Genomic DNA, 27,181 nt, shown 5'->3' on the forward strand with positions numbered 1-27,181 from the left:
AGAGTTTCTTCAAGTGGGAAAGAGTTTCTGCTTCGTCTTTGCACTTTTTGCTGTACATTAACATCCCTTCATGAAGCAAAGTCATATTTGTCTGAAAAGTAAACAACAATCATAGCTAGTAGAGTTATTAAAATATTGTAAATGTATTAAGACTTTTAAATGTTCACCTTTCAGAACAAGACCAAAAGTACAATACAATGGCTACACAGATCATGAAAACACAAATGGACAAGCGTCATTTGAAAACCCTTTGTATGACACAAACATGAAACCCACGGAGGCGAAAGCTGTGAGGTTTGATACAACTCTGAACACAGTCTGCACAGTAGTATAGCCCTTGTTTCGCCAGCATTGGACTGGTTTTTACAGCAAGATGCAAATATTCCTTTGACTCATCACGTTATGAGATGATAAAATACAAGTTTTAAATCAAGGACAGTTTTATATGGACTAAAACAACAACTATTGTTGTTCTATGGAGCAAGGACTATGTACATGGCCAGGACAGAAGATACTCTCTTGGATCAAGGAGTTCTGCCTTTCATGGCTCTTTGCAGGATGAAAGTTTTCATTCTCCTCTCTTTTAAAATTTTTTTCTGTATTTTTTCCCCAAAGGCCCTCCTTGGGGAAACACGGAAGTGTCTTGAAAAGCCACATAATTGTTGATAAAAAGTGTTTTCTTCAGTGAAGATGAACAACAAAGGAGGGAGCAACTTTGATCGTGTTGCTGCTCATTCCTTGCCAGACTTCTCCAATAAAGGGAAAATATGCTACAACTACAACTGTCTCGCAGGAGATCTTGGCTATCTAATCTCTGGGTAGTTAAAGGAACTCTCTCAGCTGTTGTGTTGAAAAACTTTATCGCACAAATTTTGCACTAGTGTGTTATGAATGGGTATGAAATGAGTCAAAAGAGGAATTTTCAAACCAACTGAAAAGATTACGTACAGGGTTTTTGACCATTTGTAGATAAACATACAGTATATTTCCATATCCACAGGGAGCAAGTTGTCATGCTGCCATGCTACTGTTTATGAACAGAGAGGCTTATTTTATTTTCAATATTGGTTTTGCAAATACATTTATGGAACACTCTGCTTACTTTTTTACATAGTTATATAATTTTAACTCTGGAGTCACAAATACCATGCAGTTTATCAGGCATCATTCCACAAATCTCAATTAAGGAGCAACTTGTAACGGCGTTCCTCCTCCTCTTCATCCGAAGAGGAGGAGCAGGGATTAAACCAAAATGCAGCGTCTTGATATGACATGATTTATTTTAAGTAAAGACGAAAACACGAACTTCACTTGAAACTAAACAAAACAACAAACGGAGTAGACGAACCTTAACATAAGAACTTACATAACACGATGAACTCACTAACAGGAAAATGACTACACAAAACGACGAACGAACGAAACAGTCCCGTATGGTGCAAACAAACACAGACACAGGAGACAACCACCCACGACAAACAAAGTGAAAACACCTACCTTAATATGATTCTCAATCAGAGGAGATGAAAACCACCTGCCTCTAATTGAGAACCATATCAGGTACCCAAAACCAACATAGAAACAGAAAACATAGACTGCCCACCCAAACTCACGTCCTGACCAACTAACACATACAAAAACTAACAGAAAACAGGTCAGGAACGTGACACAACTGGTGTACATGCAAATGTGCAGCTATTGTGAATCATTTATCATTGTATTCACAGATCAATATTACTGCAGAGCAAACCGATCTGGCTCATCTGCTTTGAAAAAACAACAATACCCAATATTGTAGTATACTGTAAATTGCATCAAATAATTACAGTATGTATCATGCATGATAGTTTGTTTATATTGTCGATCATCAGTTTGCTGTTCATATTGTAGTTTATTTCACATTACCACAAGCATTGAACATTGTTAACATTTGTAACCCTACAAAACAGATTGCAGTCCTATCTTGTGGTCTTGCTGCAAATTTGCTTACATTTCAAATATACCTCGTTGCGCAGAAGGACATCATTTTTCTACTCTACAATACTGGAACTAATTAAATGTTTATTTTTCATAAATGCTGCACTTGCTTTAAATCACAGTTTTAATGCAGAAGCGTATTTTAATTTATATGTGCCATACGATTACACCATGTTTTATTCTGACACACATGTCACTTAAGGCCAGATGGGGAATGAAGTTGGATGGCAATCCTTCTTTAGCAGAGGCATGAGCTGGTTGTTTAGAAGCTTGTCTTAATAATCTATTTTTCCCCCTTTATGGTATGTCCATCCTATCCTTAAGGGTATTGAGTCAGTGATGATGAATTGAACACTGACTTCATATTTACACTCCAAGAAACACTGCCTTATTAAATTCAAAAGCATGACAAAGCTGTCACAGTTACAAATGACCTGTTACAACACTAATGCTTGAGAGTGTAGGGCTACTTGAATGCATACAGTACACTGTGATTCCAAAGTCATAGATTACCTTATTGTTTTTCCTAATAATTTTGGTTATGCATGTTTTCACAAATAATGTTAAAAATTAACAGTAGATTAACTACCTTAGCTTGTCTTTTCAAAATCTGTTATCATATGCACTTGCTTTGAGATCAATGACAAAATGTGTAATATAATCTTGTGAGCTATCAGATTACAGTTAATGTCTGTTGTATTTGTGGCCATTGAAGCATTGCAGGATTCCCAGAGTGTGATGAATGTGTGTTTGTAAAATAAGAAGAATTTGCATTTCCTTCATTTTTCTACAAAGTGAACTATTTAGCATTTTACATTTCAAATTATGCCTGTTGTTCATTGCACACCTACATACTGTACAGCAGTGTTTTCAATCAATAGGGTTAAGACGAAAATTAATCAAATCATCCCCCATTCTTTGTCAACATTTTGTGATGTAAGACCCACTGCTTTTAATCCACATCTTGCCTTCCTTTTGGCTTGCTGCAATAACGTTTTTCTTTCATCATCTGTAAAATATATTCCCAAGAAAAGAGCTGTACAACTGCATTCAATTAAATATCATTCCATCTTACAACATCATGTTATCATGTGCTGCTGACTTGAAGTAGGTGCAAAAGAAAATGTTTTTGTACAGAAATATATTTTTTATGAAGAATTTGTAAAATTATTAAATATGCTGTGCTTTTTTGATTAATGTAGGACAAAACTTGTTAAAATAAATGTTTTTACTATACAAAATGTAAATTTATCGTCTGAGTATGAATATAAAATGTATATGGTTGAAACTTTTCTTGCAAATGTCGATATATACAAGCTTTTATTTGAAAACATTGCTCGTATATATTTGTTTATACAAGAAAAAACAAACCTTAGAAAAAAATTGTATTACAGATTGTTCTATGACACAAGTTATATGACATATTTTGAAAACATTATTTCAGATTAAACATTTTTTATATAATTATCTATGGTCTCATCTGTATAGAACTTTTTTATTTTCGTTTTGTGTCATGACATATTTTACAAGACTATAGTGATATGTATACAACAAGAAAACAAAATCAGAATTTGTGTACTTAGGCCTGGACTCAATCCCATCGCGCTTTGTCAGCAATGTACCTAAGCGTTGGCAGTGACTGCATTCGCGGTCAATACTGCATATGTCGGCTCAATCGGCAAATTAACATTAAATGGGGCATTTGTCGACAAAGAGGGATCGGATTGAATCCCTGCCTTACTCTAACTCTATGACAATAGATTTACAATCCTGATGATAATAAGATTTAGATATAATAGATAAAGTATATACATTGCTATATCAATTTTGTATGTTGTTTCCCTAAGGTGGCCTTAATCACTTATTAAATATGTTCAAGACTGGCCACGGCCCATGCCTCGCCAACCTCCACTAATGGGGCATAAAAGCAAGCTGCCTATGTGCCTGTGGGGTGGAGCACACCATGCACCACATTCTTGAAGTCTGTCCAATCAAAAAACTCAGCGGAGGCTTACTCACCCTCAACACAGGAGGACCAGAAGAAAAACGCTTGACTCAGACTTTGCATTAGCTAGGTAAATAAATAGTAAAGCAGTGCTAAACCAATACATTGTCATCCACTACTGTATGCTGGCATGCTGTAGTCCAAACAAATGAATCAGTAGGGGCTCTTGTGCATCAACTAACCATCCCTTTATTAAACTGCAAAAAGATAATGAAACGACACACCAAATAATAAAGGTAATCTGAAACTGAAATGCTACAATGGTATTGAAACGGAAACTCGGTAGGTTTTACTGCATATTGCCTGTCCTGTTAGTAGTACTGTAGAGTGACATGACTGATCTAGTATAGCATGAACCTATTTTATAAACAAAACATTCCTCCCCTTTTCCCTCAGAACAGCCTCAATTTGTCGGGGCATGAACTCTACAAGATGTCGAAAGCATTCCACAGAGATGCTGGCCCATGTTGACTCCAATGCTTCCCACAGTTGTGTCAAGTTGGCTGGAGGTCCTTTGGGTAGTGGACCATTCTTGGTACTATTGAGCGTGAAAAACCCATCACCATTGCAGTTCTTGACATACTCAAACCGTTGCGCCTGGCACCTACTACCATACCCCGTTAAAAGGCACAAATCTTCTGTCTTGCCCATTTAACCTCTGAATGGCACACATACACAATCAATGTCTTAATTGTCTTAAGGACTAAAAATCCTTCTTTAACCTCTCTCCTCCCCATCATCGACACTAATTGAAGTGGATTTAAGAAGTGACATCAATAAGGGATCACAGCTTCACCTGGTCAGTCTATGTCATTGAAAGAGTGTTCTTAATATTTTGTACACTCGGTATACAGTGGGGAGAACAAGTATTTGATACACTGCCAATTTTGCAGGTTTTCCTACTTACAAAGCATGTAGAGGTCTGTAATTTTTTATCATAGGTACACTTCAACTGTGAGAGACGGAATCTAAAACAAAAATCCAGAAGATCACATTGTATGATTTTTAAGTAATTAATTTGCATTTTATTGCATGACATAAGTATTTGATCACCTACCAACCAGTAAGAATTCCGGCTCTCACAGACCTGTTAGTTTTTCTTTAAGAAGCCCTCCTGTTCTCCACTCATTACCTGTATTAACTGCACCTGTTTGAACTCGTTACCTGTATAAAAGACACCTGTCCACACACTCAATCAAACAGACTCCAACCTCCAAGACCAGAGAGCTGTGTAAGGACATCAGGGATAAAATTGTAGACCTGCACAAGGCTGGGATGGGCTACAGGACAATAGGCAAGCAGCTTGGTGAGAAGGCAACAACTGTTGGCGCAATTATTAGAAAATGGAAGAAGTTCAAGATGACGGTCAATCACCATCGGTCTGGGGCTCCATGCAAGATCTCACTTCGTGGGGCATCAATGATCATGAGGAAGGTGAGGGATCAGCCCAGAACTACACGGCAGGACCTGGTCAATGACCTGAAGAGAGCTGGGACCACAGTCTCAAAGAAAACCATTAGTAACACACTACGCCGTCATGGATTAAAATCCTGCAGCGCACGCAAGGTCCCCCTGCTCAAGCCAGCGCAAGTCCAGGCCCGTCTGAAGTTTGCCAATGACCATCTGGATGATCCAGAGGAGGAATGGGAGAAGGTCATGTGGTCTGATGAGACAAAAATATAGCTTTTTGGTCTAAACTCCACTTGCCGTGTTTGGAGGAAGAAGAAGGATGAGTACAACCCCAAGAACACCATCCCAACCGTGAAGCATGGAGGTGGAAACATCATTCTTTGGGGATGCTTTTCTGCAAAGGGGACAGGACGACTGCACCGTATTGAGGGGAAGATGGATGGGGCCATGTATCGCGAGATCTTGGCCAACAACCTCCTTCCCTCAGTAAGAGCATTGAAGATGGGTCGTGGCTGGGTCTTCCAGCATGACAACGACCCGAAACACACAGCCAGGGCAACTAAGGAGTGGCTCCGTAAGAAGCATCTCAAGGTCCTGGAGTGGCCTAGCCAGTCTCCAGACCTGAACCCAATAGAAAATCTTTGGAGGGAGCTGAAAGTCCGTATTGCCCAGTGACAGCCCCGAAACCTGAAGGATCTGGAGAAGGTCTGTATGGAGGAGTGGGCCAAAATCCCTGCTGCAGTGTGTGCAAACCTGTTCAAGAACTACAGGAAACGTATGATCTCTGTAATTGCAAACAAAGGTTTCTGTACCAAATATTAAGTTCTGCTTTTGTGATGTATCAAATACTTATGTCATGCAATAAAATGCAAATTAATTACTTAAAAATCATACAATGTGATTTTCTGGATTTTTGTTTTCTGTCTCTCACAGTTGAAGTGTACCTATGATAAAAAATTACAGACCTCTACATGCTTTGTAAGTAGGAAAACCTGCAAAATCGGCAGTGTATCAAATACTTCTTCTCCCCACTGTATATAATAGATTTAAGCAGAGACTGAGACATCCCTCATATTAGCTCTTAGGGTTCTGAGTGTAGGAGGCGCTAATGGCGAGCAACGCATTTGTTCTCTGCGTGTTTGTTCTCTGTCATAAAGAGCACATTTTCAACTTATTAAAAAACATGTTTTCCCATCTCAAGAGTTAAATAACAACATACTATATTAAGACACCTATTAAGTGCCAAATAAAGGAACAGGGTTGACCGTGAGAAACATGGTTGACGACTTCATCTGAAATCATCCATAAATCCCCTTGTGACAGAGAATGGAAGCTTGTTGTGTGCAACAGGGAGGGGCAATTGAATGCAATTTTTCAAAAATTGTTAAACATTTTCTAGCCTGTCTATCCATGGGTAACACGGTTGGCATGGTATGATCGACCCACTCAGCTTTCCAACACAAAACACCAGAAAATAACCAAAAAGAGTAGAACCAGTTAAACTGCTTTTACAATATTATTTGACTGTTAGAAAGTAATAAGTACTTGAAAAGGAATAGTTTTGTAACGTATACGCAGGGAGTCAGGAAAGATAATCCAAACATAAAGATAATCCAAACAGGACTAGCGTACTGAACGTAAACAAAACTAATACTGCCTGAAGACAGGCTACTGAGGGCTAAATAAGGGGGGAGTAATCAGGGTGAGGATGAAGTCGAGGTGTGCGTAACGATGGGGAGCAGCTTTGCGCAATGATGGTTGCCAGGTGAGGGTAATGTGTGTTGCCAGGACCGCTGGTTAAGACCGGCAACGTCGAGCCCAGGAGTATGCGTGACAAGTTTCACCATATTGAAACGAGTTCAGTTCACAAAAATGAGGGACAGGTAGTTTTTTTAACCTTAAAATGAATCACTAATCACATGTAATAAATACTCATCTTTAGAAATGACTTTCTCAAAGCAACAAAACAACTAGCGCTTTACAATGATTGTGAAAACTTTGATAAATGTTGGGGTTAAGTGGGTTAAAGCTTCCTAGAAGTCACAGAGGCTGCACAGAGGGACATGTCAACATGTTGAATTTTGACACTTTAGCAAATCTTTATTCCCATGTGGTCTATATTAAAGGGCACTTCATTTAATATAACAAGCTTTTAAAATGCAATATGTGGGCACAATTTCTGCTAAAATATCAAAGGTATGCAAAAGGAACACATCTTGTGGAATTACCCATTAGACTAAACACTAATTTAAATATAATTATGTGCAAACAGAATGTGCCCTGTGAGTTGATTCCAGCATGTTTACACCATTAATCAGGCTTGATTTAATTTTTTGTGCTTAGCACAAATGCACACTATGGCTTACATCTGGCACCAAGGCAGCGGAAAGACCAGCACATATGCAAATGTTAAGACAGTATTGCTGGGCAGGATCATAGTTGATGAGCAGTTTTGCCACTACAGTCTGCAGATATAATAAGACAATAAGAAGTAATCTATAACATATTCTGAGGTGCGGGTCCTTTCAAAATACTTTACAACATTCCTAATAAACCTTCACTACTATACACTAGTACACTACATAATTATGATTGATGATAGAGTGTTTCAAACCTAATTATGCGCTATAGTTGTATTTTTTAATGTTTTGCTCGGGGAGAGTTCAACCAATTACGTCATTGGTTGATTGAGCCTGCTGTCTGATCTAAAAATGAATGGAATCACGTTTAGTAGCAAATATTGTGGCCTTTTTTGTTTCGCCGATTGCACGATCACGCTAGCAGCGAGTAGATATGGTTGTCATTGTTCAATAGAGAAATTGGACTTGTCTCAACGATGTTCCTATCTGCCATGATATTGCAGGATATCTAGGTTGACTCATTTTCCCTGGCTTTGTAAAGACTACAGCATAATGGGAGCCCTACCTCCTTGTTCCCACCCTCAAAGACAGGCTTTTCAAAACGGGGACGGGACTGCTTTACAGGTTCACAGGAGCTATGTTACTGTGCACTGTATATCCGAGATTGCTAAATAATTCACTACAATGGCTGCTTCTGATGATTCCACTTTCCAAGAAGAGCTGGAAGCCAAATTTTGGGGGATGTTCATTTACATAGGAACATACAGCCCTGTTTATTTGAGTCGGAATGCACTGAAGAGGAGTTGAGATAGCAATAAAAATAATTGTGAAACCAGCAAGCAGCGGCGGCAGCCTAGACCAGCTGGACCAGGTCAAAGGAAGGCAAATGACAAACATGTAAGTTGTTTTGCTGTCGGTAGCTAGCTAGTAATATAACCTCACGTTTTACACAAGGCAGTATTTTCAGTAAATTACAATTTGGTGATCTATTCACCCATAACGGGGCTTGCTAAAAACAGTACAAGCCAAGCTAGCCCAGTTTAGCTAGCTAGCTAACTGGTCCAGTATATAGCCTTGCTACTGTTATTTTCAAATGTCTTTTTACTGTTGTTTTATTTCTTTACTTACCTACACACACACACACACATACCTTTCTTTCGCACTATTGGTTAGAGCCTGTAAGTAAGCATTTCACTGTAAGGTCTACTACACCTGTTGTATTCGGCGCACGTGACAAATACACTTTGATTTGATTTGTTTGCTATACCTAAAATGTACTGTAGTCTAGCATTATAGCTACTGTAGTTAGCTAACTAGCCTAGCTAGACTCAGTGCCTCTCATTAGGAGCAAAACTGGATAAATGTTTTGATGATGATGGCGGAGACTAAAGGAATGACTTTGGGTTTATGACTCATATTAGTATTGGAGTAACTATACTTGTGTGTTGTAGGTAGCTAGCTAACGTGTGTCTGTGAGATGCCTCAAATTCTACACCATGCTGCTACAGTAGGAATACAGACAGTACACAACGATTGCCCATTAATGTCTAATAGCGTTTTCGTTGTTCTCTCACAGACAATACCGCTTGAATGCAACGAAGTTAATGACTCTCAAGAGGAGATGTGGAAGGACCCATAACAAAAATGTTCTGTAACACTTCATTTTAAAGGGTCCTTATTACAGTGTAATTACACATCTAATTACACTAACAAGTATTATAGTTAACTGTAACATCTCCTAGTTACAGTGTAATAACAACATGCAACTGGTAGTAATTGCGGTATGTACAGTGCATTCGGGAAAAGTATTCCGACGCCTTCACTTTTCCACATTTCCTTACGTTACAGCCTTATTCTAAAATGGGTTAATTCGTTTTTTTCCTCATCAATCTACACACATTTTTTTTTTTTTTTTTGCAAATGTTTTTTTAAACAACTGAAATATCATATACATAAATATTCAGACCCTTTACTCAGTACTTTGTTGAAGCAGCTTTGGCAGCGATTACAGACTCAAGTCTTCTTGAGTGTGACACTACAAGCTTGGTACACCTGTATTTGGGGAGTTTCTTCCATTCTTCTCTGCAGATCCTCTCAAGCTTTGTCAGGTTGGATGGGGAACGTCACTGCACAGCTATTTTCAGGTCTTTCCGGAGATGTTCGATCCTGTTCAAGTCCGGGCTCTGGCTGGGCCACTCAAGAACACATCAAGGATCTCTCTGTACTTTGCTCCGTTCATCTTTCCCTCGATCCTGACTAGTCTCCCAGTCCCTGCCGCTGAAAAACATCCCCACAGCATGACGCTTGACATTATGCAGACGAGACGCTTGGCATTCAGGCCAATCTTGGTTTCATCAGACCAGAGAATCTTGTTTGTCGTGGTCTGAGAGTCCTTTAGGTGCCTTTTGGCAAACTCCAAGCAGGCTGTCATGTGCCTTTTACTGAGGAGTGGCATCCGTCTGTCCACTCTACCATAAATGCCTGATTGGTGGAGTGCTGCAGAGATGGTTGTCCTTCTGGAAGGTTTCCCATCTCCACAGATGAACTCCGGAGCTCTGTCAGTGTGACCAATGCGGGCTCTTGGTCACCTCCCTCACCAAGGCCCATCTCCCCCGATTGCTCAGTTTGGCCAGCTCCAGGAAGAGTCTTGGTGGTTCCAAATTTCATCCATTTAAAATGGAGGCCACTGTGTTCTTGGCTGGCCTTCAATGCTGCAGACATTTTTTGGTACCCTTCTCCAGATCTGTGCCTCAACACAATTCTGTCTCGGAGCTCTATGGACAATTCCTTCGACCTCACTGCTTTGTTTTTGCTCTGACATGCACTGTGAACTGTGGGACCTTATATAAGCAGGTGTGTGCCTTTCCAAATCATGTCCAATTAATTGAATTTACCACAGCTGGATTCCAATCAAGTTGTAGCAACATCTCAAGGATGATCAATGGAAACAGGATGCACCGGAGCTCAAATTCGATTCTCATAGCACAGGGTCTGAGTACTTACGTAAATAAGGTATTTCTGTTTTTTGTTTGTAATACATTTTCAAAAATTTCTAACAAGCTGTTTTCGCATTGTCATTATGGAGTATTGTGTGTAGATTGACGAGGGACATTCTTTATTTAATAAATTTTAGAATGAGGCTGTAACATAACAAAATGTGGAAAAAGTCAAGTGGTCTGAATACTTTCCAAGGGCACTGTAATTACAGCAGTGTAACAAATAATTATTGTTACCATGGTTGTTACACACGGGCAGGTTTCCACTAAATTCACCAACTTAGTGTTTCACTTCTTCTAAGCTGCATACAGTAACAACTGTCACAAAGGTTGTGATCCCTCATGAATGTGATGGGTGTCGTAGAGATTATAGCCTATACTCAATAGGCTCTAATTACTTACCCTTGAATGTGCACTCAGGGTTGTTGCTAGCACTTGCCCTCAAAATATAGTATACCGTCTGGGGTAACTTGGTTAAGGTGGTAAAAACAGATCAGTAGGTCAGCCTCACTGACTGGGATCTAATATAGGTGTCAACCCAGATGTGGAAAAATAAATTATTTGAAAGCATAGTACATGTAATGTTTGCCTAAGTACAATGTAATCACTAGCTGTTACACAGGATTTAGCTTGTTAAAATGAAGTCTCGTGAGGGGTAGTTACCTGTAATTAGTGTGTATTTATACTGTACATTACCCATCCTGACATCCTGGCCCTCATTTTAAAGCTTCTGGAAGTTTCACTTAATTTCTGTGTACTTATACAGTACATTACCCATCCTAACAACCTGGAACTCAGAATTAAAGCTTCTAGAAGCACTATATAAGTGGGAGACTAAACAAATTTGTACACCACAGAGTACATGTAATGTCTGCATAAGTACAATGTAATTACTAGGTGTTACACAGGATTTAGCTAGTTAAAATTAAGTATATCTTGAGGAGTAATTACTTGTAATTAGTGTGTATTTATACTGTACATTACCCATCCTGACATCCTGGCCCTCATTTTAAAGCTTCTGGAAGTTTCACTTATTTTCTGTACCCTATTGTAAAAGACAGATATAGCAACAACCATAAAAAAGGCAGGAAGAGGAAGATAATCTCTTAGGAACAGCTTTATTACATGATAGCATTGCCATAGTCTTCCTGAGAGGACATTTGTAATGTAAAAACATTTGAATAGTTTACTTAAACATTGTTATCCGAGGTATCATTTCACAATTTAACTTTTTTTTTTACTAATCTACGAAGGCACAAGTCTCTGCAAACTGCCATAAATGTATCAACTGAAAAATAACAACAAAACATGTGGTGCAGACATTCTTCTTTAAGAATGGTTTTCTGAGGTAGAATTTCACACAAAAAATAAAACAACGGAAGACAATATTTTTCAATAATCTACTAAGGCACAAGTCTCACAGCAAACTACCTGCCATACAAGTATAAACTGAAGAAGAACAACACATCACATGGTGCAGACGTTCTTTAAGAATTAAAACAGATTTTTCAGTGGGTTTTTCAATATATTAGGCTGCATGATGTAGGAGATACAAAAAACATTCAAACTGGAAAATTTCAAAACATCATGGTAGCCTAATTAACAGAACATGGTTAATCTACCAAAACTTTGGCGTTATAGACCAAAGCTTTCCCCTTGCCTTCTTCTTTTGTTTTAATTTAATAGCTTCGGGCTGAGGGTCCCAAACCATATCTTGCAATACTCCAGAAGTTTCTCATTCTTATTGTTGTAATTTGTTAAAGTTAACAATATTTCTTTCTTTTTTAGCTTTTTTTTATTTTCTTGAAATGAAAATACTGTGGTCACAAAATCCAATGACAGATCAATAACAGAACAAAAGTGAAATTATCTCCAGATCTACTTCTCCACACCTCCAATGGTATTAGAAGATGGGCCCAATATGTGCTTTTCTCCCCCCAAAAATTCAGTCACACTTTATATCTCCTCTTTATGTTGTTGATCAGTCGTCCGAAGATGCCTCCCCTGTGTTTTTTGCCCAACCAGTAAATCCATTCAATAAATTTCAAATGGTTCTTCAACATTTTCTCTGATTGATTCCCTTTAAGTCTCCAGACCTGGTTTTTGATCATCTGCAAAGAGCGTTCAATGTGCTGTGTGTGGCTGCTCAAATGTGGATCAACAAAGTTCTGCCTGTGGTTCACAGTGTGATGCTGATAACCTAGTCGATTCAGCGCCTGCACATATGCTCTCCACGAGTCACTGTAGATGGTTGTTCCTCTTTTGATGTTGTTGCGTGAGCTTGACGGTACCATTTTCAGATCTGGTCATCTATTACCTCTGTTGACCTCCAACATCCCAAAGACCCAGTTGTACTGTGAAATAAAAATTGAATAAAAGACATGACACAAAACGCAATACAAAGCAGACAGATCTGTGAGGTGTTCAAGTACTTAACAGTTTGGTAAACCACATATACAGTACTATATTAGTGTCTATTCTTGTATCAACTCCATTGTTAAAAAAAAAGATATGTATTTACATGGAAAAGAAAGATTAACACATCAAGAAGACTGCAATATCAACATCAACCTATTGAATAAAGTACCTTTCTTTTATGGCTGAATTTGGACTCAACGATAACCACAAATGTCACAGAAATCAATCGAATTTAATCGATTTCTGTGACTTCTGCCAAATTTGAAAGCGTTCCATCTCTTCAATCTTCTCAAAGCCTTTGTACACATACACACCTTTAAAACACGTTTGAGTTATACGTGTATGTCATTGTTTATGTGAACACACACAAACACTATCATCCAGTGGAGGCTGCTGAGGGCGAGACAGCTCATAATAATGGCTGGAATGGAGTCAATGGAATGGTATCAAACACATCAAAGATGTGGTTTCCATGTGGTTGATACCATTCCAGCCATAATTGTGAGCCGTCCTCCCCTCAGCAGCCTATCATAATATGTATACAGGTGTGTAGCCCGGATGACGCATACAGTGAGGGAGAGCTATGACCCACTGGTCTGGACAGGAGTCTTTGTTGGTGCAAATCTGACAGTTGTAATGGAAGGGGGCAGCGCTCGGGACTGTGTGTAGCTGTACATGTGGGTCTTTGATTGAGAAAGACACAGAGAAGAACAAAGCAGTAAAAGCACAACTCCCTTCATTATCGCCGTATCGTTCTGACAACATCAAACAGTCTCTCCAGACTCTGAAGTCAGGAGGATTTTGAGTTTGGTATCAGCCAGACTAACAGGTGTGAGCATGTGTTAGCTGAATGTGCACAAGGGTTAACTGATTGTTTATTCTTACTGATTACACATACAAACTTGCGTTTTGACAACGAAGGGATCAATAATTTAGTGCAAGGTCATGGAGATACTGTACATTTCCACCGGAAGAGAACGGCAAAATGCGTAATTACAAAGAAGTGCATAATTACACTTCTTTGAACCGGAGACCGGTGTTTTTGCTAACATTTGCAATGATGCCCGGCCATAACAGACTAATGGTTGTTGTGGACTCGAGTCATAAGCTTTAAATAGTGATCTGGATCTAGGTTAATTTATTTCTTATCTTTCTGAGCTTCTTGATTTGTGAACTACCAGCCAATCCATCCTGCTTCATGTCAATTTGAGTCATAGGCCTTGGGAGAAGCTGGTAATGAAATGTAAACCAATAGAAATGTTTCTGTAGAACTATAGACAGAAATATGCACGCATTCAGGTTTACTGCTTGAGATGACTTCATATACTGTAGCTTAGTGAAGGCCCTATGCCTTAGATTTAAAATGTCTAAAAGATCATTGACATGCCTAACAAAACAAACGTAGTTCCAGCACAGCTGCAACACTAACATGCTTATAATGGCACACAAAATTGTAGAATACCCCTCTCATGTAATACAGTTCGTGCTCATGCATCTACAACGTGCTTAGAGACTTCCCCATTGTTAATTGGTCAGGTTAAAAAGAAGTGTGCATCACTCAACAGGCCTACTGAGTAAGCATAAAAGAGGACAGTGGAGGTATGGAGGCGTATAGATTGGCACTTTGCCAGTCACTCATTCGGGATACTATATAATGCAATCGGGTGCATAGTCCCTCTATTTTGCACACTGAATGATGAACAGTGGGTAGCTATAGTAATTGCACAATTATCAATATATTGAATAGGGTCAGGGTGTGCAATTTAAATGAATTTAGTGGGTTGTCATTATCTAAAATGGGCTGACTTACCGGAAGATGAATCCCATCCGTTCATTTAGTGCATTATGCGAACTGACTTAACATTGATCCTTTCCGTATTGAGCATTTTGTTTTCCAGAGATGGTTACACATCCTATATGAAGTAATTACAGTAGTATAATGTTATTATAGTCACATACATTAACTTCTGCAGGCCCTCATAAACCGGGTCAGCAACAAAAGTATAAACAATGGAGCAAATGCATAACATTATATTTTCCTACGCAAATAGCACTTATCTATCATTATGTAATAGTGCAGAGTTACAATACTGTAGTGAACGGAGAGACAGGAACAGGTCGTTGGGGTGAAACGCAAACACCCTATTCGTTGCGCAAACACCTCACAAGTACTCAACTGCAGCTTCATTAAATAGTACCTGCAAAACACCAGTCTCAACGTCAACAGTGAAGAGGCGACGCCGGGATGCTGGCCTTCTAGGCAGAGTCGCAAAAGAAAAGCCATATGTCAGACTGGCCAATAAAAAGAAAAGATTAAGATGGGCAAAAGAACACAGACACTGGACAGAGGAACACTGCCTAGAAGGCCAGCATCCCGGAGTCGCCTCTTCATTGTTGACGTTGAGACTGGTGTTTTGCGGGTACTATTTAATGAAGCTGCCAGTTGAGAACTTGTGAGGTGTCTGTTTCTCAAACTAGACACTCTAATGTACTTGTCCTCTTGTTCAGATGTGCACCGGGGCCTCTCACTCCTCTTTCTATTCTGGATAGAGACAGTTTGCGCTGTTCTGTGAAGAGAGTAGTACACAGCGTTGCACGAGATTTTCAGTTTCTTGGCAATTTCTCCCATGGAATAGCCTTCATTTCTCAGAACGAGAATATAGTTTCAGAAGACATTTCTTTGTTTCTGGACATTTTGAGCCTGTAATCGAACACAAATGCTGATGCTCCAGATACTCAACTAGTCTAAGGAAGGCCAGTTTTATTGCTTCTTTAATCAGAACAACAGTTTTCAGCTGTGCTAACATAATTGTAAAAGGGGTTTCTAATGATCAATTAGCCTTTTAAAATTATTAACTTGGATTAGCTAACACAATGTGCCATTGGAACACAGGAGTGATGGTTGCTGATAATGGGCCTCTGTACGCCTATGTAGATATTCCTTAAACAAATCAGATGTTTCCAGCTACAATAGTAATTTACAACATTAACAATGTCTACACTGTATTTCTGATCAATTTGATGTTATTTTAATGGACAAAAATTTGCTTTTCTTTCAAAAACAAGGACATTTCTAAGTGACCCCAAACTTTTGAACGGTATTGTATATACTGTATTCTATTCTACTGTATTTTAGTCTATGCTACTCTGACATTGCTCATCCTAATAGTTATATATTCCTTAATTCCATTATTTTACTTTTAGGTTTGTGTGTATTGTTGTGAATTGTTAGATATTACTGTACTGTTGGTGCTAGAAACACAAGCATTTCGCTACACTCGCAATAACATCTGCTAAATATGTGTATGTGACCAATACGATTTGATTATAGATCTGTCATTCTCATTGAATGCAAGTCAAAGAAGCTGTAGATCTGTTCTATTTGCACTAGTTCTATGCTTCCCGTTCTTAAATTAGGTTTTTGCCTCTTTTACTTTAGTTTTATTGTACACCAGCTTCAAACAGCTGAAAATACAATATTTTTTGTTATAGGCGGGTTGGTTGTTTCGCAACAAAACCAACGCGTTGTGACAGCATTGAATTTGTCTGAACCGTCTCAGTGTTTCTCCTGCCGATGGGGCGCTTCCCCTTTAGTCCCCTATTAAATAGCCAGCATCAGCTGCGCAACAGTGGGTTGTGACAGTGTCGCGAGAGAGGAATTGTTCAACCCTCAGCTTGGAAGCTTGTTGATACCCAGTTTATTTTGGTGTATTTAAAAGTGTGTACTGTAGCCGTGTCGCAGGATCAACCAGTATCGGATCTATCTACTTATGTATATTGTTGGCAGGGGCACCATATGGGCGGAAAAGCTTAGGACGATTCTAAGGGCCTGTGACTCACAGGGGCCCTAAGAAATTATTAGAACATTAGGTAAAAAAAATTCAATATTAAATCATTAACCTATCATCATTAATATAATAATTTATTTACATTGTACTAATAAATCTAACGGTTCTTTTTCTTTTCCTGTTTAGGGCAAAGAGTAAACATCCAGAGAGCCTCTGTATTGCCCAACCCCCCCTAGCAGTGAACTGCGAGTGAGGAGTGCCGGAGCATCATGTCGCAGCTTCCTAAAGAAAAATCTGGCTTCCAAAAACGAAAAGAAAGAAAAGAAAGACAGGAGAGAGAAAAGAAAGGGCGACAGTATGTCACCCAATTTTTCACAAAGGAAGGTGGGTGTAGTCCTTGAATGATGGTAATTAACCTGTTAGCTTAGTCCATAGTGAAATAAGCAACTTTTGCTCTCCTAACATTAGTTACTTAATATCTTCACAGAACATTCTGAGTGTACATTTCGCTCCTCTTTTAGCCGACATTTAATAAATGCAGGCAAACTTTTAGCAAGCTATTCATACTAAATTAGTTGTCGCTGCCCCTGCCTGGTGCCAGGCCCAACAGATGCAGTGTCAGGCTCAGCAGCCCTGTCTCTCCATCCCCATACCCCTGAACCAGCCCTACTCCCAACTGAAGAAGGAGGTGAGCTGCATTGTGTTGAATGACATGTCAGTTGGCATAATTACAGGTACTGCAATGCATTGAGATTAGGAATGTGATTCTCCAGTCAGGAGAAATCTCACTTGACACAGAGGCAACCAATATCAGAGCCTTAAAGGAAGAGATGCAGGCTCTTCGAGATGGATGGGAGTCTCTCCTGTCTGAGGCAACACTGATTGCTACGCAAATGGATGTTGCATCTCAATTTAGCAAGGAACACAGCTGCCATGAGGAAAATGAAGAGATTCCATGTTGAGACCTCTCAAGAGGAGACAGCTCAGGACAGTGCAGCAATAATGTTTCAGAACACAGTGTTTTTTACTGCTATGGACAACATCATAAGTGACTTGGGCACTGGGTTCCACACCACTGCAAAATTGTAGAATAATGTTCTGCTGTTCTGAAAGTTGGGCAGATTAGTGAGGATAAAGTCCCTTCTGTGTCCCATCCACTGATCATGAAGTGTTCCAGAGATCTTACACCTGAGTTTCAAAATGACGTCAGACACCTGAACACTGTATATGCTGCCGCTTTCCCCCGTAACGTGTCTCCTCTTGGTCTCCTGAATAAGATGCAGATGCAAAGCATTTTTGGAGAAGTGTGCATTGCTTTACGTATATTTTGCACACTGCCTGTGACTGTTGCTGGTGGTGAGAGAGCTTTCAGTAAGTTAAAACAGATTTTTTTTTAACTATTTGAGGTCCACTATGTTCCAGGACAGGCTTTGCAGTCTTGCCATGCTGTCCATTGAAAGTCAGTTAGCTAGAAAGCTGGACTTCAAAGACTTGATCAGTGACTTTGCTAACAAGAAGGCTCGGCGCTGGGTTCTTGGTGAATAAGGCTGTGCAAGCGCCAGTGATAACTGTTAAATGGCATGGCTATGGATATTGGATCACTACACACATGATGCCCACAGACTGAGAACAGACTGAGAACAAGATATATCTCAAGTAATGGCTGGATTGCCATAAAATTTGTTGTGCACAATCAAGACCCCAAGTGGAAGAAACCTATTGATTTGGTGACCACTTGACCTTTCCTCTAGCGCCACCATCAGGCCTTTTCATTTCCATTTTGTTTTCCATTTCCACTTTTACAGCTGCTTATTTTCTAGTTGGTATGTATACTTAGTTAAAAAATCTGCTTCTGCTTTTATTATTTTGTTTGTTATATTCTATAGATGATAATGTTAATTTATTGTAATTGAAGAGGTTAATGTATTTTTAAGTTATATTTATTTTAAGTTATTGATTAATATTAAGATAATTTTCCATTCAAGAATTTTACCATTCAAATTACAATAAGACTGTAAAAGATGGCCTTTAGCACATTTCTTATAGAGAGTATCAGTCTTGCATCAAATAGTGAATTCCGCTGTATGCCGAATGTTGCATGCATATCTGCACAGTGTTATATTTTCACAGCTCACTATCAGTAAATATCGTACAGTAAATATTGGACTACAAGAGAGTTGCAAGTCTGCAAAGGTAGAGTTATTTAAAGCTTTGAATGGGTCGATTGGGTTCTGGAGGTGTGTGGTTACAGCAATTGTGCAGGGTTGGTGTGGCCTGTGGTAGTGGGGCCCAATGTGATATCTTTTCATGGGGCCCAAAATCCCTCGCTGTGCCTCTGATTGTTGGACTACTGATCTACGTTAGTCTTTGCTGTTCTCCGTGGCCTTTCGCCGCTGGCAGATTGGATTGTCTGACTGATTACAACTTTTTTGCATATGGAATTTAATTTGCTTTGGTGTGATTTATACCGTGTTGGTTTATTTGTTCATTTGTAGTTGAATACGACTGAGATTTCTGATCATCTTTATTGTGTGTGGAACAGGAACTTACGCACCACTTTATGGTAGGACTCAGGTCACGTATTTATTGGCCCGAGGTACGGGACATTTACCATTGAACCAAGGTTGTTATTATTTGTGACTTATATTGATTGTGTGATTATTGTGACAATAAAACCAACACAAAATAACTGTTGTTTTGAAGTTATTTCAAATATTTTAAAGGGTTTATGAAAAGTGTATTTCCATACTGACTTTTACATGAGTCCTTCGTATTGGTGTAGACTTGACGGACCGGACTCATTCCCTCACAAACAAAAAGGAGAAATCTATATTTTCTCTGGTAGGCACAAGCTAACAAACAACAACCTCAAGTCAAAACCGTTACAGCGTGCACAACTATGGGGCAAAACAGACAGGGTTGGCTTAGATAGTTGACAACATGTAAACTATATTTCGTCTCCAGTGTTAATTGAAAACATAAATAAATGAGCACTTGTTGTCTCTCAAAAACATTGTCCCAGTTGTTGGTTAGCAACTTAGCAATTTTTTGCCATATTAGCATTAACATGAAATTAGTCAACTCCTCAAAACAAGACATGGTATCAATAACAAGATGAACTAGCTGAAACGAGTCACTTACGATTCCCCACATGGCAGTTTCTTGTCATTGTTGGTAGCTATCTGGACATCCAGAATCACAGCCCCATTGAAGCGTGTGCATCATTTTCGTCAGCTAACCCATCTATTGAAAATATATTCCACAGTGGTTTAGATGGTACAATGATTCTCTACACATTGCTTGTTTTGTCACATAAACTGAAAGTAGGGGAACTATTAGAATTTTAGCAACCAGGAAATTGTCATGACTGTCCTGTGAGGATCCAAATAAGTCAGATCAGGTTTGCAATGAATGACTTCAACCAGACCCCCTTTCAACCACAGCGGGGGGTGGGAGGGAACTGGTGGGGGTTAACAACTCACGCTCTGTTGTAAATCAAACAGAGAAGATTCAGGTCTCCCTCTCCAAATTCACCCAAGGAATGTGCTTTGTCTCAACAGCCTCTGAAACTCTAGCACGTTCTAAAGCGAATACTGGAACAATATTTTGAATGTCGAATGTGGGGAATGGTCAGAGGCGATCTAAAGAACACTAATGTCATCACGTTTGTTGTTTTGTGATGTCATTAAAAATGTTATAAAGGAAATACTGTAGCTTGGAAAGTATACCCACTACATGTGTGAAGTGTCCATCCTATGTGAATCCAAAGCACATTCAATAAAGGAAGGCGGTAGATATAATCAAATGTTTTATTTACATGCAATTATTTCACCTCATACTTTCTTCTGACCCTCCTGGGATGTAAAATATTGCCTTCTGTTTAGTTTAACTGTACATAGTGGAGTGTAAGGAAAAGGTAAAATACAAAAGAGAATTTATGTGCAGGGAGGTAAAAATTGGGACACTCCTGTGAAACCATATGGCATAATTCTGTTGGGGTAAGTTTCCTCCGGGGGGAGGGAGGACTTACCCCATCTTACTCCGGTAGCTGGACAAAATGCCCCTTTCCTAAAATATTTTTTAAATTAAATAACTACAAATCTGCCAACTGAAGCCATTTCTTTTCCTTTCTAGTTTGTTACCCTAAGCATGGCCATCATCCACCTACATTTTGTTCTGAAATCTGCTTTTTTGTGTCAGCAAATATACATTGATCTTAGAGTGTGTGTTTACCCCAATGTTTTATTTGTTTTGCGAAATGCTATCTCAGATTCTTAAGGAAGAACTTCTGCACCATGTGATTTGTTTTTCTCTTTTAGTTGATGCTTTTATGGCAGTTTGCAGAGAGATTTGTGCCATAGTAGATGTGTGAAAAATATATGTTGTTACCTCAGATAACCATGTTTAATAAGCAAACTATCAAAATGTTTTTGCACTAATGTAAAGGAAGAATTTGGCAATGTTATCATGTAATAAAGATGTCCCTAACCTGACTTCGTTATGGTTGTTGCTGTATCTTTAGTTTTAGTTTAGTTTATTAATTCGACCATTTAAAAAAACAAGCACACATAAAACATGAAAAAGCCATACACGCACATGAGTAAAATCCTTGAGGATAACACACAATAATGTCTGGGACTTATTTCCATTGTGGTCCTCTTGAAACAAGATGGCTAGGCAAGATCGAACACGGTTGAACACAGTATAACAACGAGATAATAAAATAAAGAAGAACATCTATCTCATCATTGCAGTTCCATCTTAGGGGTCATTCATATAGGCACAGAAGACATTAAAATGTTTATAAATGTGTTTTTAAAGTTGCCTAGAGAGTACGTCGTTTTTATGGGCAGAGGCAGATCATTCCACTCTGAGGCTCCAGTATACAAGAAAGTACCTTTCCCAGCATTACTCCTGAACATGTATAAGTACAGACTTGTAACCAAAAGGTTGCAAGATCAAATCCCCGAGCTGACAAGGTAAAAATCTGTCGTTCTGCCCCTGAACAAGGCAGTTAACCCACTGTTCCTAGGCCGTCATTGAAAAAATAATTTGTTCTTAACTGACTTGCCTAATTAAATAAAGGTAAAAATAAAATATATATATATTTTTTTTCTTCCACTGTATATATATGCAATACATTGCCATAACTGTTCCTGCAGACTGCTGTGTAAACTCACCTCGGTCTCCAGATCAAATGTCTTGAATACAAGGCATATCTACTTTTTTCCACATATTTTTTTGCTACTAAGTGGTATTAAAATTGATTTAATTGTCATTTTTTTGTCAATAATCTACACAAAATACTCTAATGTCAAAGTATAAGAACAATTGTAACGTTTGTAAAATAATAGGTTAGTGTTGTGGAGTAACTACAATGTTGTTGATCCATCCTCAGTTTTCTCCTATCACAGCCATTAAACTCTGTAACTGTTTTAAAGTTCCCATTGGCCTCATGGTGAAATCCTTGAGTGTTTTTCTTCCTCTCCGGCAACTCAGTATAGTTAATAACATCACCATGCTCAAAGGGATATTCAATATCAGCTTATTGTTAAAATTTTAGAATTCCTTGCGAGGCATTGGAAAACCTCACTGGTCTTTGTTGTTGAATCTGTGTTTGAAATTCACTGCTCGACTGAGGGACCTTACGGATAACTGTAGATGTGGGGTACAGAGATGAGGTAGTCATTCGTTAAACACTATTATTGCACACAGTGTGACCTTATAAGCACATTTTTACTCTTCCACTTTCCATAACAAAGGGGTTGAATACTTATTGACTCAAAACATTTAAACTTATTTTGAATTAATTTGTAAATATAAAAAATAAAAAAAAATCCACATTGACATTATGGGGTATTGTGTGTAGGCCATTGACAAATAAATCTCAAATGAATCAATTTTAAATTCAGGTTGTAACACAACAAAATGTGGAAAAAGTCAAGGGGTGTGAATACTTTCTGAAAGCACTGTATTTGCTATATTGACAACCTAATCTACTGTTTTATTGAAATATGCTTACTTGCCAACAATTTAACGTTTGAATCCAAATACATTTCATGAATATCACAATGAATCGATTCAGAAGTTGAAGTCAACACTTTAATGGTTTCTGATGCAGCTGGAATAATTTCGGCACTTGTCCAGTACACTTGTAAAACATATTATATAAAACACCATTATATACATACAGTGGGGAGAACAAGTATTTGATACACTGCCGATTTTGCAGGTTTTCCTACTTACAAAGCATGTAGAGGTCTGTAATTTTTATCATAGGTACACTTCAACTGTGAGAGACGGAATCTAAAACAAAAATCCAGAAAATCACATTGTATGATTTTTAAATAATTAATTTGCATTTTATTGCATGACATAAGTATTTGATCACCTACCAACCAGTAAGAATTCCGGCTCTCACAGACCTGTTAGTTTTTCTTTAAGAAGCCCTCCTGTTCTCCACTCATTACCTGTATTAACTGCACCTGTTTGAACTCGTTACCTGTATAAAAGACACCTGTCCACACACTCAATCAAACAGATTCCAACCTCTCCACAATGGCCAAGACCAGAGAGCTGTGTAAGGACATCAGGGATACAATTGTAGACCTGCACAAGGCTGGGATGGGCTACAGGACAATAGGCAAGCAGCTTGGTGAGAAGGAAACAACTGTTGGCGCAATTATTAGAAAATGGAAGAAGTTCAAGATGACGGTCAATCACCCTCGGTCTGGGGCTCCATGCAAGATTTCACCTCGTGGGGCATCAATGATCATGAGAAAGGTGAGGGATCAGCCCAGAACTACACGGCAGGACCTGGTCAATGACCTGAAGAGAGCTGGGACCACAGTCTCAAAGAAAACCATTAGTAACACACTACGCCGTCATGGATTAAAATTCTGCAGCGCACGCAAGGTCCCCCTGCTTAAGCCAGTGCATGTCCAGGCCCGTCTGAAGTTTGCCAATGACCATCTGGATGATCCAGAGGAGGAATGGGAGAAGGTCATGTGGTCTGATGAGACAAAAATAGAGCTTTTTGGTCTAACTCCACTCACCGTGTTTGGAGGAAGAAGAAGTATGAGTACAACCCCAAGAACACCATCCCAACCGTGAAGCATGAAGGTGGAAACATCATTCTTTGGGGATGCTTTTCTGCAAAGGGGACAGGACGACTGCACCGTATTGAGGGGAGGATGGATGGGGCCATGTATCGCGAGATCTTGGCCAACAACCTCCTTCCCTCAGTAAGAGCATTGAAGATGGGTCGTGGCTGGGTCTTCCAGCATGACAACGACACGAAGCACACAGCCATGGCAACTAAGGAGTGGCTCCGTAAGAAGCATCTCAAGGTCCTGGAGTGGCCTAGCCAGTCTCCAGACCTGAACCCAATAGAAAATCTTTGGAGGGAGCTGAACGTCCGTATTGCCCAGCGACAGCCCCGAAACCTGAAGGATCTGGAGAAGATCTGTAGGGAGGAGTGGGCCAAAATCCCTGCTGCAGTGTGTGCAAACCTAGTCAAGAACTACAGGAAACGTATGATCTCTGTAATTGCAAACAAAGGTTTCTGTACCAAATATTAAGTTCTGCTTTTCTGATGTATCAAATACTTATGTCATGCAATAAAATGCAAATTAATTACTTAAAAATCATACAATGTGATTTTCTGGATTTTTGTTTTAGATTCCGTCTCTCATAGTTGAAGTGTACCTATGATAAAAATTACAGACCTCTACATGCTTTGTAAGTAGGAAAACCTGCAAAATCGGCAGTGTATCAAATACTTGTTCTCCCCACTGTATGTACAATAGCTAGCAATATCTATACCACAATGCAGTTGTGAGCATACTAGGCCTTTTATATTATACTACAACAGCAGTCTAACTGAATTTGGATGTTGTGTTGGTTGAATGTTCAGGGCAGGTCCAGAACATTCTTCAGCTGGTGAACCTTTTCTTGTGTTGGGTAATGGTAGCTGGTTTAGTAGGCTTTGGCACTGTGGCGATGTTATTCACCACCCACTGCTTTGACCTCTTGCAAAAGATGTGTATGTACTGCAAGTCTCCTGTAAAGACATGAAGACTGATCATGAGGATGCGTAACCATACAATAAACCATGTTAATCTGTAAACAGAAAAGGGTACACTAGACTGGTATGTGTTTTGTTACACTCAGTCAGTAATTGGGCATTGAGATGGGCTGTTAGCAAATATGTGAAAAGTTTGAGGGGGGCTTGACTTGTAGACAGTCTAGTCATGTATTGTTGTGTATGAGCATGTACAGTTGTGCTGTTGAGTAGACAAGCACAGCCAACAATAGAGTGAATAGGCTTGAAGAGTATACTATCTAAAGTTTGAGGAGCACTTGTCTTGTAGACAGTTTAGTGTATTGGTGATTTTGTTTTCTCAATTGGGTATTGTGCTTTCATAAATACTTTTGGCTGTCCAGGCTTGTTTCAAAGTTAGATGATGTTGAGCTTGAGTTTATTCCAGGCTGAAAGCTTTCACCCAGTGGGTCTACGGGCTCCGTACTACTAAAGCTGGTGTCAAGGTCAACATTTTACTACTTTGTCCCCATCAATATGCAGTGAAACAAGGTACTATATCAACCCACCCCCTCATGTCAATAGATTATGCAAACTAACCTTCACACACATTACCCAACCCCAACATAAATCAGTCAGTCACCCACACCATCCCCTCCTTACCTCCTTTTCTCCAAATTAGACTTCAAGCCTTGCATGAACAATCAACTAAGACTCCATAATACAGAGAAAACTACAGTAGAAGTTGTAGCCTACTTTTAAACACACCAACTATGACAGACCATGTTTATGCCTAGCTCCAGTATATTTATTTGCTCATCATGGAGTCATGGAAGGATTTAGTAGATTTAAGTAAGATTTTAGAAGGTGACATACACTAGTTCCTGGTGCTGAGCTTGATGTTGATGCCTCTGCAGTTGTTGATAGGATCAGACTAAATAGAACACATAACCTTTGCTACGTTAGCCTCTGTGGTAGTTAGTTAGCTAGCTAGCTACCGTAACCTAATGAGTCTAACGTTAGCTTGCAAAGTTACAAATCACATTGCCAGATAGCAGCTGGCTAATTATATTGATATGTTTTGGAATATACAGCCAGCGTATTATGAAAGCTAGTTAGCTAGATTTTGGTTTAGATAAACAAATGTAGTTCACTAGCTATAGGAATTTAACGACTGCATAGGGCTATGTTTTGGATGACTGGCTGCGAATGCTTATTGAATTGTTTTATTTCTGCCTTTTCTATTCCAGGCATTCTGAAATTCACTAAAGCATCCCATGTATGTGTCACGTTCGTCGTAGTGAGGAGACCAAGGCGCAGCGTGATGTGAATACATTCTTCTTTAATAAAACGAAGAACACTTAAACAAACTAACAAAAACAACAAAACGAACGTGAAACTATAATAACAGAGTGCTGACATGCAACTACACATAGACAACTACCCACACAGACAGGTGGGAAAAGGCAACCTAAGTATGGTTCTCAATCAGAGACAACGATAGACAGCTGCCTCTGATTGAGAACCACACCCGGCCAAACACACAGAAATACAAAGCATAGAAAAAAGAACATAGGATGCCCACCCAAATCACACCCTGACCAAACCAAAATAGAGACATAAACAGCTCTCTACGGTCAGGGCGTGACAGTATGTAACTTTAGTCTTTCACCTTTCTGCTGAGTTGATGTTGGCTGATCGGAGGCCTTCCTCTTTGAAGTGAAGGGAAAAGTGAAGGGAAAAAGTGAAAATCAATGGAATAGCATCACTTTTTAAAGTTCGACAACATGGCAACACCATGTGATGAGACTTCAGTTCCATTTCGAAATACTCTGGCTGAAAGTGCCGGCTACAAACACAGACATTTGGATATTTCTCACATCAATTGGATAGACCTCCACGGGGCGGTGCTATGTCCTGAAATCACTATGAATTCTGGATATTGTGATTAGCTTATAACAGGAAATGTAGCTGGCCCGTTTCTACCGGTGAGATGCAGAAATGCTCATAAATGCGTGAAGTGAAGAAATGCAATTATGATATGTTAATAACATATGAATGGACATATATAGTGAAATAGAGCAGCAGTGAAATGTCACTATAAGTCTCTCTCACACTTAGAATGAATAGGGAAAAAGTGAAATTCAGAACTCAAGCATCTTCTCAAGAACATTGCTGGCTATGAA

General features: G+C 39.1%; 1 protein-coding gene and 1 long non-coding RNA gene across 2 annotated transcripts in view; both read left to right on the forward strand.

The window, feature by feature from the left end:
• The window catches only part of LOC139571177 (CUB and sushi domain-containing protein 1-like), a 572,617-nt gene extending 569,171 nt beyond the window's left edge, over nucleotides 1–3,446 (forward strand). Inside the window, exon 71 of the mRNA XM_071393795.1 lies at nucleotides 175–3,446. Within this exon, the coding sequence (XP_071249896.1) occupies nucleotides 175–334 (160 nt within the window). The 3' untranslated portion in view covers nucleotides 335–3,446. The remainder of the gene's footprint in view (nucleotides 1–174) is intronic.
• Nucleotides 3,447–8,090: 4,644 nt separating this feature from the next.
• On the forward strand, nucleotides 8,091–19,643 carry LOC139571135 (uncharacterized). The gene is made up of 3 exons (XR_011674240.1): nucleotides 8,091–8,649; nucleotides 17,141–17,338; nucleotides 17,556–19,643. It is a non-coding gene; the product is annotated as an uncharacterized lncRNA (long non-coding RNA).
• Nucleotides 19,644–27,181: the final 7,538 nt, after the last annotated feature.

This window comes from Salvelinus alpinus, chromosome 3 (genome assembly GCF_045679555.1).
Source record: "Salvelinus alpinus chromosome 3, SLU_Salpinus.1, whole genome shotgun sequence".
NCBI classification, from domain to species: domain Eukaryota; kingdom Metazoa; phylum Chordata; class Actinopteri; order Salmoniformes; family Salmonidae; genus Salvelinus; species Salvelinus alpinus.